The sequence below is a fragment of the Mastigoproctus giganteus genome, chromosome 4, assembly GCF_048544385.1.
Source record: "Mastigoproctus giganteus isolate SK-2022 chromosome 4, ASM4854438v1, whole genome shotgun sequence".
Taxonomy (NCBI): domain Eukaryota; kingdom Metazoa; phylum Arthropoda; class Arachnida; order Uropygi; family Thelyphonidae; genus Mastigoproctus; species Mastigoproctus giganteus.
The window spans coordinates 150,139,739-150,153,189 of record NC_143578.1 but is presented as its reverse complement, the minus strand read 5'-3'; the positions used below and the strand labels follow the sequence as shown (position 1 = coordinate 150,153,189).

At 37.5% G+C, this 13,451-nt stretch overlaps 1 protein-coding gene across 1 annotated transcript in view; it reads left to right on the top strand.

Moving 5' to 3' along the window:
- LOC150087120 (twitchin-like) overlaps positions 1–13,451 on the top strand; it is a 3,511,780-nt gene that overhangs the window by 709,367 nt on the left and 2,788,962 nt on the right. The window contains 1 exon segment of the mRNA XM_090372971.1: positions 11,242–11,478. Within this exon segment, the coding sequence (XP_090229097.1) occupies positions 11,242–11,478 (237 nt within the window).

Here is a 13,451-nt window from a genome sequence, read left to right as displayed (position 1 = left end):
ATTCCACAATATGAGGGATACCAAATAGTGTAAGTAATAATAATATTTTTAAGACTAAATGCACAAGGCATAATATGTTATGGGTTGAATTTAACTATATAATAGTGGGGTAAATACACTATAGTTTACCCATAAGTTTAACTACATAAGTAGTGTAAAGGCATCGTTTGATGAGTTAGCCAACAAGCTCTGAAATGTTGCCGTCTGGGTGGTGGTGGTGGTGCCCACTAAGACTAAATAAGAGTAGTCTCCTCTATTAGAGAAGCGTTGTTTATTCGAAGTAGTGCAATACCTGGTATCTCGTTGTGAAAGTAGCCACAATATCAGTTAAATCAAACGATGCCTTTACACTACTTATGTAGTTAAACTTATCGGTAAACTATGGTGTATTTACACCAATATTATATAGTTAAAAAAAAAAGATAAACATACTTAGAGCAATATCTGCCCTGACGTGGGGTGCAGATTGAAACTCCCTACTTTGAGTGTACTGGGCATTAATCAGATCCCATCTTGATTATGGAGCTCTCATCTATGATTCTGCCAGAATAAGTGCATTACGCTGGCTTGATCCAGTTCAACATAGTGCACTGAGGATTGTACTTGGCGCATTCAGAACATCGCCAGCACATAGCCTTTACATTGATGCTCATGAGCCCCCACTATCTTTATGTAGGAAATCACTATTGCTAAAATATGCTGTCAAGGTACAAAGTTGTGCCTTGCATCCCATTCAGTCATGCCTTTTCAATCCACCATTAGAAAACTTCTACAGAAATAAACCTAGCATAGTAAAACCAGCTGGTCTTTTGCTTTCTTGAACTGATGCAGGTTTGGAATGCTTCCATCCATTCTGTACAACAGATAGCAACTTGTACTCAACAACCGTGGGTTCCTCCTCCTATACCGATCTGTGACAAGTGTCACAGGCCGGTACAGGAGGAGGAGGTATAGGATTCTTTTCCCATTGATCTCTGTCGATGGGGAAAGAATATTTTGCAAGCTTCAAAAGTCAGACAACTTCATGCTGTTCACACTCAAAGATATATTGATTTTTCTCCAATATACACAGATGGCTCTAAATCTAATTCAAATGTTGGAGCAGCCACAGTGTTTCCGAATACGACCATTTCAGCATCCCTTCCATCTGATTTCAGTATCTCCTCAGCTGAATTATATGCAATTAAATTAGCTCTAGAAATCTCTGTTCTGACTGTTCTTTAAAATCTGTTATTTACACTGATTCCCTCAGCTCAATCTTAGCATTATGTAATTCTTCAGATAAAGTTCACTCTGTTCTTGATGAAATTAGAAACTTGTTACTACATATTGAAAAATGCCACCAACTAGTCACATTCTGTTGGATTCCAGCACATTCTGGTATTTTGGGCAGTGAACTTGCTGACAAAGCTGCAAAAAATCCAACCACCTTAGATGAATATCCCTGTTCCAGCATCAGGCTATGCACAAATCATTCATGCTGCATGCCTATCAGAATAGACAACAATCTGGCACTCTCAAACTAATAATAAACTATTGCAGTTTAAACAGGATCCCAAAATTTGATGCTCCAGTTTCCGTACATCGAGACGAGAAGAAATATAGTCCTTTCAAGGGCAAGTATAGGTCACACTCATCTGACCTACCTTTATTTACTCACAGGAGATGATCCACCACAGTATCCACGTTGTTATATAAATCTGACTGTTAAACACATTCTCATTGAGTACCTCTACTATAGACAAGACAGAACTTCTACCCTACTATCACTGGTAAATCTTGATAAACCAATTACTTTAGAGCAGTATTTATCAAACTTCTTTAGTCACGGAACACTTTTCATCTCACAGCATACTCATGGAACTCTTACGAAACACAAGTTTAGCAGGAGCCAAAGAACTGTTGCTAATATTTTATTACATACGATGCACCGTGCATTAGGAGCATCTTTATTTCCAACACATGTAAAACCTAAATTCAAATAACTGTCATCATACTTTGATTTTGGTCTTTTATTAGTTGGTTCCTGTTTTTTCACTTCAGATTTTTTTCAGGAACAAAAGGCTGTGATTGTTCATTCTCACTTTGAAGTGTGACAATATTGTGTTCGTTTTCATTGACCACAGTTGCACTACTAGAAGTACTTTGCTTCTCATTTTAAAGTTCCTTTTTTCGACCACCAATCCATGGTCACATATTTTAATAATACTATTTCGAAATACTAATAATTATCAAAAAAAAATTTATTTAAAGAAGTGAGTTTAGTTATGATATCAGTTTGCTTCCTCCTCTCCTTCAACCCGTCTACTCCAGGCTAAATCGCATACGAATGGCATACTAGATCACCACATTGCTGCTTTTCTATGCAAAGCCTGCCAAAATAGTGTTCCACTTTCTATTTGATTATTAGTCTATGCCAGTATATTAATAACTGAAAAAAAAATTATGTTAAATATTATAATGATACAAAAGTGGTGTAATGCTACAAATATGCAAAATTTATTCATTTTATTATTATTATTTTTAATTATTAATTACGATTTTTTGCAGAACACTTGTTCACATCTCACGGAACACAGTTTGACAAACGCTGCTTTAGAGAAGCTCATTGGTGACAAAAAAATTTCTGAATGTTTCATCTACCTCAAGAAAACTGGACTTTTTATCATTTGTGATTTTACAAAAAATTTTCCTTTCTTATATTCTAAATGACTAGGGGCATTGCATTATAGTCATAGCAGCTTATGCGCAATCAAATCTCCATAACAACAACCCATTGGCCTTAAAAGCTTGGCACACACCACTCGGGGGGGTGGGGGGTGCAAAGTGTGTGGATTTTGGTGACAGTTGTGTGGGTTCCTAACAGTGATAGCCGCCCAGGGGGTGCCCTCGTCTGACTGTATAATTTTACATAAGTGACTTTTCTTTTCCCCTGACTTTTCTTACTTTTATATACGGCTTTTGGATGAGCAGGATGTCTATATTGTCTTTGTTGGCTGTTATTCTTATTTGATACGATTGCATACACTCCCTGGGCATTTCCTGCATAAATTTCACGACTGTACAATTATGTGTTATTTGGGGCCATTGTGTTGTTGTTATTTGATTTTTAGGAGCATTAGCAACTAAGGCCATATTGCTCCGAGGAGATATGCGGTGGTCATTCCCTGACCTTTCCGCATCCTCCGTATTTGGTGGTCACTGGCTTGAACCCCGGTCTAATCAAGAAGCATGTGCTATGCACTGCCGCTCCTGCCCACCTGGCTACAGAGGTGCCATTTGGGGCCATAGTCAATTCTTTGTTGTTGTGTGCTTCTTGCTTTTAGATAAACCAGGCACTTGTTACCCATTATTGAATGCTTGTAATCCATTTTTGCTAGTTTTGCAGTTGGCACATACCCTTTCCTCAGCTTTGTTAGGGCAGATGTTAAAGCTATGCCCTTTCTGGGTATAGTGTCCACACATTGAATTGGCAGGTGTACATGTGTGTGTGTGTAGTATGGCCGAATCTGCAACAGCAAAAGCACTTTGGGACGGCAGTGTTCTTTGAACCTGTGGCTGGCCCAAATGAGGTACACCCTGTCCTGCTTCTTAATTATTTGCCAAGCTTGTGCTGAGAGGGCAATGACTCATTTTACATTCTGTGGGATTTTCCTTCGGTCTGATACTTTGGTTGTACTGTATCTTCAATACTGGTAAATTCACTTTCATCTTGGAGGTTTCTACAATAGATTTCCTCAGCCACTTCAAGTGTGCAATTTTTGTTGATGTCGAAGAAAAGATACAATATCTGAGCAGATCTTCCATGAATGCAGTGTATTCACTGCAGAGCTGCAAGCAGTTGAGCTAGCCTTGGATCATATACAAACCACCCACTAAAAAAATGTATGATCAGGGCCATTTTAAGAACTCTTTCCCCCCCCCCCCCCCAATGGCAACACTCACAGCATGGGCAGATTGCAAACAAGTTATATGAAATTAAGCCTGTAATTGAACATTGGCAGGCTAGTCCGTAAAGAGGAAGTTTTTATATCTCGGCTCCGCATAGGATACAGTCATCTGACACACTCCTTTCTGCTGAGGGCTGATGACCTTCCTATGTGCGAGCAATGTGACACCATTTTAACTGTAAAACATATTATATCTGACTGTCCCAGTTTTAGAAATACTCATTTTAATGCTTTTACCCCTCTAACTGAGGCAGATACACTCAGTCAGATTTTAAGCGACAATGACCACATGTCAGCAGTTTTTAAATTTTTAAAAGAGATTAATATATACACTTATATGAAATATTCAGTTTATTTTTACTCATATACTGATTTTTATTTATTGATATGTACATATATATAACTACAGTAAACCTCCGCTATTCGCGAGGGTTACATTCCTGAGAAATCGTGAATACCGAAAACGCGAATACTGAGTTATGGCTCCCATAGTAATAAAGGGGTTCCGTTCCAAAATATGAAATATATAAGAAAAACTAGTCTAAAATTTTGTTTATATATGTATTATATGTACCTTCATAATATGACTATGTACATAGACAGTACATAGTGAATTGCAAGCATATGGCATCGAAATGAAAATAAGAAACAATTTAATATTAAATGTAATATTTATTAGAAATTTCAAACAAATCTTTCAAACCAGCGCCTTTGCTTGCAAAAAAAACTTATGAAAAACTTTCGCTAAAGTGTTGATAAAGGAGTTTTGCCTTTTCACGAATGATGAGCGAACTTAACTGAATTTTATTTTGAGTTCGGTCTTCTATCCACAGATTTAAAGCTTTTTCCGTTTTTTCTAATTTAACATCAGGAGTTAGAGCAAATTTTTGAAGCAATTAGTGCGTTTTCATAGCCACTACGGCGGATTTTTTCTTCCGATTTTTTGATTGATCATACCGTTGACTCATTGATTTTATGTTTTGCCACTGAGGAAACACTTTCACCATTAGAAATTTTGTCTAATAACTCAATTTTATTCGCTAATGTCATCACCTTCTTTGATATTTTCACATTTCCCTTGTTATTCGTAGCCATATTTTTGTACGGGTAAAAAAGAACTTGTCCACAATAAAGGCACTTTCTTCCGTTAACACACTCGAAAAAGTCTGTTTTACACTGCAAAACGGTAGATTTATCACTTTTGTAAGCATATCAATTTATAAATTGATAAATTTATTCAATTTATAAGCATATAAATTAAAAGCAAACGACCAAACCTTCCATGACAAGCGCATAACACATACTGAACAAGGATTAGCGAGAAACATCCACGCTCGCAATTTTGTCACCCCTCACCCCACCCACTGAACGCTGTTTTGACCGGGAAAGATAATTTTAGCCACGCCCATGTTTTTTTATGGCGGAAAATATTCATGGCACTTTAAAATTCACATTTTTTTAGGTTTCATTTTATATTAAATCGGCGATTGCGAATACAGATACCGCGAATAGCGGGGGTTTACTGTATATAGTATCGGTGTAAATACACCATAGTTAACCCATATATTTGAACTATGTATGTAGAGTAGAGGGCATCATTTTAATTGTATCTCATAATGTGGTTGCCTTCACAACGAGATAGCTGCTATTGCATTACTTCAAATAAATAACGCTTCTCTCTATACAAATAAATAACGGGGGCAGGTACCCAGGTATTACCTGGGTACCTGCCCGCCCACTGATGTCAAAACGATCGTCTGGGTGGTGGTACCGCTGAAAATAAATAACAGTAGTCTTCTCTACTAGAGAAGCGTTATTTATTTGAAGTAATGCAATAGCAGCTATCTCGTTGTGAAGACAACCACATTATGAGATACAATTAAAATGATGCCCTCTATGCTACATACATAGTTCAAATATATGGGTTAACTATGGTGTATTTACACCAATACTATATAGTTAATTATCAAAACCCATAAGGATTATGCCCTGTGCATTTAATTTTCCAAAAAGTATATATATATATATGAAATTTTGACGAGGTAACCTTTTTAAAGGTTACCTCGTCAAAATTTCACCTCGTCAATACCTCATCACCTTTTTAAAGGTTACCACACTAATCTTTTTTGAATTTTAAAATCTGTCATGGTGCAATATGACCTTGTTGTTTTTATGCCATAAAAAAAACAAAACAAAACCAAACCAAACCAATCCACAACAAGAATTGCTGTTCCTTTCTTTTTGGTGGCCTCAGCTGTGAGTCTGATGGTGGAAATTTTTGGACTTCATGTCACGTTGCCATCTCGATTATTACTCCTATATTCCTGGTTTTTCTTATTGATTTGATAAGATTGTTATTTAAGTTGCTTGCTAGTTTTTGTACAATGGCTGTCTTGATGGCTTCACTCAAATCCATGGGGTTGTCTTCTGTTGGTTTTAATAAAATGAGATTGCACCTTTATCAGTGTTTTCTTTCTCTGGGTGAGTCTGTGTGCTTCATTATTCTTCTTCGAAGGATTCCTTGGTGCATCTGCATAAGAGTGGGTGCACTGTAGCATTTCGTTTCCCCACCCTTCATGGTATTTCCACTTTGGCTTTGTTGACATGAAAGTCAAAAGGGATCCGTTCCGTTGGTTCCATATCTGTATTATTTTTCTGTAAGTCGCGGACATAATCCAGTTGCTTGGCTTGGCCATGAGAGTTTCCAAGCCTAGTCTTAGGGAGAGGGCTTTGTCGGTTGCTGTTCCTGCATGCATATGTTCAGAGTCACAATTGTATTGGTTAGCTTGTTTGGTATTTAATATGGCTGTCATATCCGAAGAGTTGCTATTCTCTAATGGTAGCATAGGATCTCTCTGTCTGCTTTGGCTGCAGGTTTCCTATTGCGTTTCTTGCAGGCAAAGGCAGGCCTAGTTTCTCCATGGTCATCCACACATTCATCTTGTGCAAAGTCAATCCAGGCTCTTGTTAGAGGGCAATCAATGTCATTTCCTCATTTTCTGCCTCATTGCATGACATGATGTAGGTTGTCAGTTTGAGAGATTGGACAAGTATGGATTAGCAGGCACTTTATTTTGTATGGATTAGCAGGCAGATTTCACTTTATTTTGTTACTGACTGCAACAAGCAAAATGACGTGTCACACTTGTTGATCTTTAGCTTTAGGCAATGCATCTTGTGTGGAGATATATTTAGGTCAAGAAAGAAAGTTTTATAGTTTTCTCCTGGGCAAACTAGGTCAGCTTTCGCTTTAGCTGTGTCTCCTGAAGATTAGAAAGAAGACAAAAGCTAGGGGGTAGCAGGGAAAAAATCATTTATAGCATGAGGACAACAATGGTCTAGGAAGATTAGAAAGCCCATAGGCAATCAAATAGACCAATGGTCAGTGATCACCTTATCTTTGCCTGGGTTGTGATGGCATGCATTAATCGAAGCAACACAATGAGTATAGCTTATGCATATAGAAGATAAATTAAAAATACTTATCTCTAGAGCTTGTATCCAAAAATATCTTATTAGCTTCTCTGGACTACTGATGAATTATATTGATAGTTTGGCAGGTTCCGATAAACCACTGTTTTAGAGACCAAATGACAGCACAAAAATCACTCAACTAACTAGACTGGCCCTCTATCTGCTCTTCAATACAAGGGGTGCAAGAATATTTGCTGATGCTATCCAGTCAGTGATATGTGTATTGGATAACTGCTAGCTTGTGGAGGATACACAGACTAACTGCAGCCACAGGCAAAGGTGAAAGTGATTCTTCCACTGCTTCTGCCTCATTTTGAACATGCAGCAAACTGGAAAGCAAAGTATCAGAGATTTCAAGCCCTGCTGGTCATCATGGAATGTATAAATACATGTGTTAGGATAACTAAGAGTAAGAACATGTGCATGTATACTTGCATATACATGTACACTAAAGACAGGAGCATAGTAAATAAATTCAATGAATTTGAAGTGCTGATTAAGTCATGAAATGCAGACATAGTAGGGATACTATGTCTGGACATAGTAGACATGGTGTCACTCAGACATAAGTGATGCTGAATTTGAATATGGGGAGTACAATGTATACAGGAAGGACAGACAGGACTGGAGAGGTGGAGGGTTTATGCTCTTAGTTAAGATGAATATTAAATCTAAACAGTGCACCCCATTGACTTTGTTGACAAGTGCAGTGTTGAGTTAGTTTGGTGTGATATAAGCACTGGGAAAACAAAATTGAGAGTAGGAGTGTGTTGTAGGCCTAATGACTGTGATGAGTTTACCAAACAGCTATACAGAAAAATAGAGTGAAGCAGTAAATCAGAATGTCTTATAATAGGAGATTTTAACTTTCCAAATGTTGACTGGAAGTTGGTTGGTAATTCACACAATAACAAGACCTGTTTAGATTATTTTAAATGACTGTTTTCTACAGCAGCACATTAGAGAGGCAACAAGATTAAGCAAACTCTTGATCTGGTTATCAGCAGTGATTCTACAAGCATTAAGAATCTGCAGGTAAAAGCCCCACTGGGTGGCAGCAATCACAGTGTACTAATATGGAATTTAATTTAAGACATAACTACTGTAAGGGTAAAGGGAAAGGCTTTTGTAAGGATGGCTGCAGTGGTCTCAGCGAGTTTTTAAATTCTGTACAGTGAAACCAGTTGATGATATACCAATAGCAAATTCAAAAATGGGGAGCATTCAGGGAAGTAATCAGAGAAGCTACTAGGCCTTTCATACTGACAAAGAAATACACCTCAAGGTTTCGTCCTAAATGGATGTCAGATGAAAAGTTGAGATGCATGGCACAGAATAAAAAAAATCATGGAATGCATATAAATTATTAGCTGCTACAGAAGCCTATGGTATATATAAACTAGCCTTCCATCAAGTCACAAAGGAGTTCAAGCCAAGATAGATTACAAGAAGACTCTGGCAAAGAACAGCATCAAATACTTCTATGTCTATATTAATAGTAGAAGGAAGGGATTGAATAAAATTGGGCCACTTGATGTCAAATGGGTTAACTCTTGATGACCCTGCTCAGGATGCAGACAAATTGAATAGGCAATTTTGCATCTGCATTCAATTTAGCTATTCTTTAGGGAAGGGGATTCTTTAGGCCAGAAGTTTACCAAACTATAATGAGGTGCTAAATGACTTTGTGATAACTGAAAGGAAAGTGGAGGAGCAATTGTTGAGGATGGTTGTAAAAAGGGCATCTGGGTGGATGGAATCTATCCAATTATATTAAGGGAGGCAGAAAAGGAAGCAAGCAAACCCTTAATTATGAGATCATCCTTGGATTTGTGGGAGGTCCCTACGGACTGCATGAGTAATTACAGACCTGAAGCTTAACATCTGTTCCTGGGAAAATAATGGAATTACTGGTTAAAGAAGTAATGCAGGATCATCTAGACAGGATTGCAATTGTACTGCAGTCACAGCATGGATTTGATAAGGAGTGGTCTTGTCTGACCAATCTGATTGGATAGTATGATGCAGTAACCAAGAAACTGGATGCAAAAATAATTTTGAATCATATAGTTGGATTTCAGGAAGGCTTTTGCTACTGTTGAACATAAAAGACTGCTGTTTGGAGTCGCTTAAGGGCAAGTTACTGCTATGGATAAAGGAATGGTTAAGTGTAAGAAGAACACAGATTGGTTTTCAATGGCACTGCTCTTTGTGGACTAATGTTATTATTGGACTCTCACAGGGTTTAATGCTGGGTCCTTTGTTATTTTCAATATTTATTAATGATATTGATGAAGGTATATCAGGCTTAATGTCTAAGTTTGTAGATGATAAAAAGGTTGGCAGGGTGCTTAATGACAGTAATAATGGTGAGCTACTGCAACAAGATCTAGGAATAGTAGGTTGATGGGCTGAGAAATGGTATTAGAAGTATAACATTGGCAAATACAAGGTACTGCATATATGGATAGTGGTATTCTTAGATTAACATATGAACTGTGTGACGCTACACTCAGGGAATTGGAAAATGAAAAAAGACCTCGGGGAATAATTGTTGTTGTTGTTGCTATTTGGTTTTTAGGAGCATTAGCAACTAAGGCCATATTGCTCCGGGATATTCTGTGGTCATTCCCTGACCTTTCCGCATCCTCCGTATTTGGTGGTGACGGGCTCGAACCCCGGTCTAATCAAGAAGCGTGTGCTACGCACTGCTGCTCCTTCCCACCTGGCTACGGAGGCGCCTGGGAATAATTGTGCAGTCAGATATAAAATTCTCTGAGCAGTGCAGACATGCTGCCAGGACAGCTCATAAGTTTTGTCAATGATATACAAGGTAAGCAAGTCTATTACTAGCAGGGATAAGGAGGTGATTATCCTCTTGTACAAGGCCATCGTTAGGCTGCATCTTGCATACTGTGCACAGGTCAGATAGCCTCACTTTAGGAAGAATGTAGATCTGCTGGAATGGGTTCATAGAAGGACAACCAGATTTGTGAAGGGAACAAAAGGGCACTCTTACCAAAAATGTTTGAATTCTGTAAATTGCAGCATCTGGAGAGTAATCATCTGCAGAGAGATCTAATTGAGACATTTAAGGATTTGAATGGATTGAGTGTGGTAAATGTTGATTGCATACTTTCTGTTTCTGTAACTAACACACACATGAGGGGACATAAATTCAAGTTGAGGAAGGATGGTTGCAGGATAGTTGTGTGTAAGTTTGTCTTTAATCAGTGGATGGTTAGTTGTTGGAACAAACTTCAATCTGTTCTTATGGAAGTGGATGGTTTGAATAAATTCAAGAAAGATCTAGACAATTTTTTCAATGGTATGGTTGGGTGAAGTATCTACGTTTTTTTTTTTTTTTGGCTGATGCTTGATAAACTTGCTTTCTTGCATCATTTCCCACTACTAATACTAATATATTCTACCAGAAAAAATATGCTTTATGTCGTGCTCTTTTAGAGCACATTACCATCCTGTGAATTGCTTAGAAGAATGAAAGCTAAAAGAATAAAAACTTTAAAATACCATTGTTTTTGTCAATGCATTGTCCAATTAATGAAAACAATCAGAAATGTTGAATTTATTTAAAAATTGAGGAATGGGGATTAATTTAAATTGGCAACATATATAATTCATGCATTAAGTGGACAAAATTGCAGTTTACCCTCTGCAAGTAAGTATTTAGATTATCATTGTGTTTATTTTATATTACTATAAGTTTTGAATTCTACTTCACATAATATATATATATTTTTTTCTTTTTGTAATTTGTGTATTGCAAATCTTCCATTCTTAAAAATTGTTCTTGTAGGTTCCAATGCATATTTAACATTTCAAGTAGAAGGAAATCCTGTTCCACAGTTTAAATTCTTTAAAGGCATTGCTGAACTATATGAAGGAGGTCGATACAGTGTTGTTACAGATGGCAACAGCAATACAGTGGCTTTTTGTATTCTTAAATCTAAATCATCTGATGAAGGAAAATACAAAATTGTTGCATACAATAAAGTTGGGGAGGACAGTGTTAATATGTCCCTTTTTGTTAGTGGTAAGGAACATAATTTAATATTTCAATTTATTTTTTTCAGACATATGCTTAATTGCAGCATCATTAAGTCTAAAGATTAAAGAACTAAAAATCTCAAAATTTTATTTTATGTTAATAACTTACAGATTGTAGTCTAGATTATTTAATTATAAGATTGCTCTTTATAGTTGCAAAGGATAAGTTATAATATCTAATTTTTTATTTTTCTGTATCTCCTTAAAAAGGAAGGAGACATATACATTATTAAAAGGATGGTTCAAATGCAACAGAATTTTGGAATATTCTATTCTGTAACAGAGTGAATTAAATGCACATATATCACAAACTGCAATGTTCTCTAGGGTTAGGTGGGTAGGTAAGTAGGTATAAATTGCAGCAATATCATGTTAAGAGATCCTGGCTCCAATATTAGGTGGCAAAGGAAGTAAGCAAACCCTTAGCCATGATTATGAGAGCATCCTTGGACTCAGTGGAAGTCCCCACAGACTGACGATGTTCAAATGTATCTCCAGTTCACAAAGGAGGATCAAAGGGTAACCCGCATAATTACAGACCCATTATTTTAACTTCTGTTCCAGGGAAAATAATGGAGTCACTGGTTAAAGAAGCATTGCAGGATCACCTAGACAACACTGCAGTAATAATTCAGACACAGCATGGGTTTGTTAAGGGGTCTTGTCTGACCACTTTGATCGGATACTATGACATGGTCACAAAGGAACTGGATGCAAAATATAATTTTGATATTACATACTTGGATTTCAGGAAAGCTTTTGATACTGTTGCACATGGAAGACTACTGTACAAATTGTAGCAGTATGGCATTAAGGGCAAGTTTCTACAATGGATAAAAGGATGGTTGAGTGGGAGAAGACAGAGAGTGGTAATCAATGGACACTGCTCGTCATAGACTAATGTTATTAGTGGTGTCCCCCAGGGTTCGGTGTTGAGCCCATTGTTGTTTTGTATATTTATGATTGATATTGATAAAGGTATACCAAGTTTAATATCAAAGTTTTCAGATGATACAAAGGTTGGTAGGGTTGTTAATAACAGTAATTACAGTATGCTGCTGCAACAGGATCTGGAAAAGTTGGGCAGATGGGAAGAGAAGTGGTAACTGAAGTTTAACATTGACAAATGCAAAGTACTGCATATGGGTAGTATTAACCTCAGAGAAATGTACCAACTGGGTGGTGTTATATTCCGGGTAGTGGAGAATGAAACAGACCTGGGGGTAATTGTTCAATCAGATATGAAGTTTTCTGAGCAGTGCAGACAGGCTGCCATGGGTCTTGTCAATGATACACAGGAATATTATCTAGCAGAGATAAAGAGGTGATTATCCCCTATAGAGAAGGGAAACAAGACTGATGTTGGGAACAAATGGGTGCTCTTACAAAGAATGGCTTAAGTTCTGCAAATTTCAGCATCTGTAGACTTACAGATTTCAGCACCTGCGAGGTAATCTGATTGAGGTGTATAAGTCCTTGAATGGATTGGGCAGGCTCAATGATGATGGGATTCTTCCTCTTGTTATTTATTTATTTTTTTTTTTTTAGGTGCATTAGCAACTAAGGCCATATTGCTCTGGGGATATGCGGTGGTCATTCCCTGACCTTTCCGCATCCTCCGTATTTGGTGGTCACAGGCTCGAACCCCAGTCTAATCAAGAAGCATGCGCTACGCACTGCTGCTCCTGCCCACCTGGCTACGGAGGCGCCTTCTTCCTCTTGCTCAGATTACAAACCTGAGCCGGGTTTCGAGCCCGTCACCACCAAATATGGAGGATGCGGAAAGGTCAGGGAACAACCACCGCATATTCCCGGAGTAGTATGGCCTTAGTTGCTAATGCTCCTAAAAAAAACAAAATAACAATAAAAATAACAAACCTGAGGGTGCATAAACTGAAATTGAGGAAACACAGTTGTTGAATAGATGTATGGAAATTTGCCTTTAGCCATGGGTAGTTG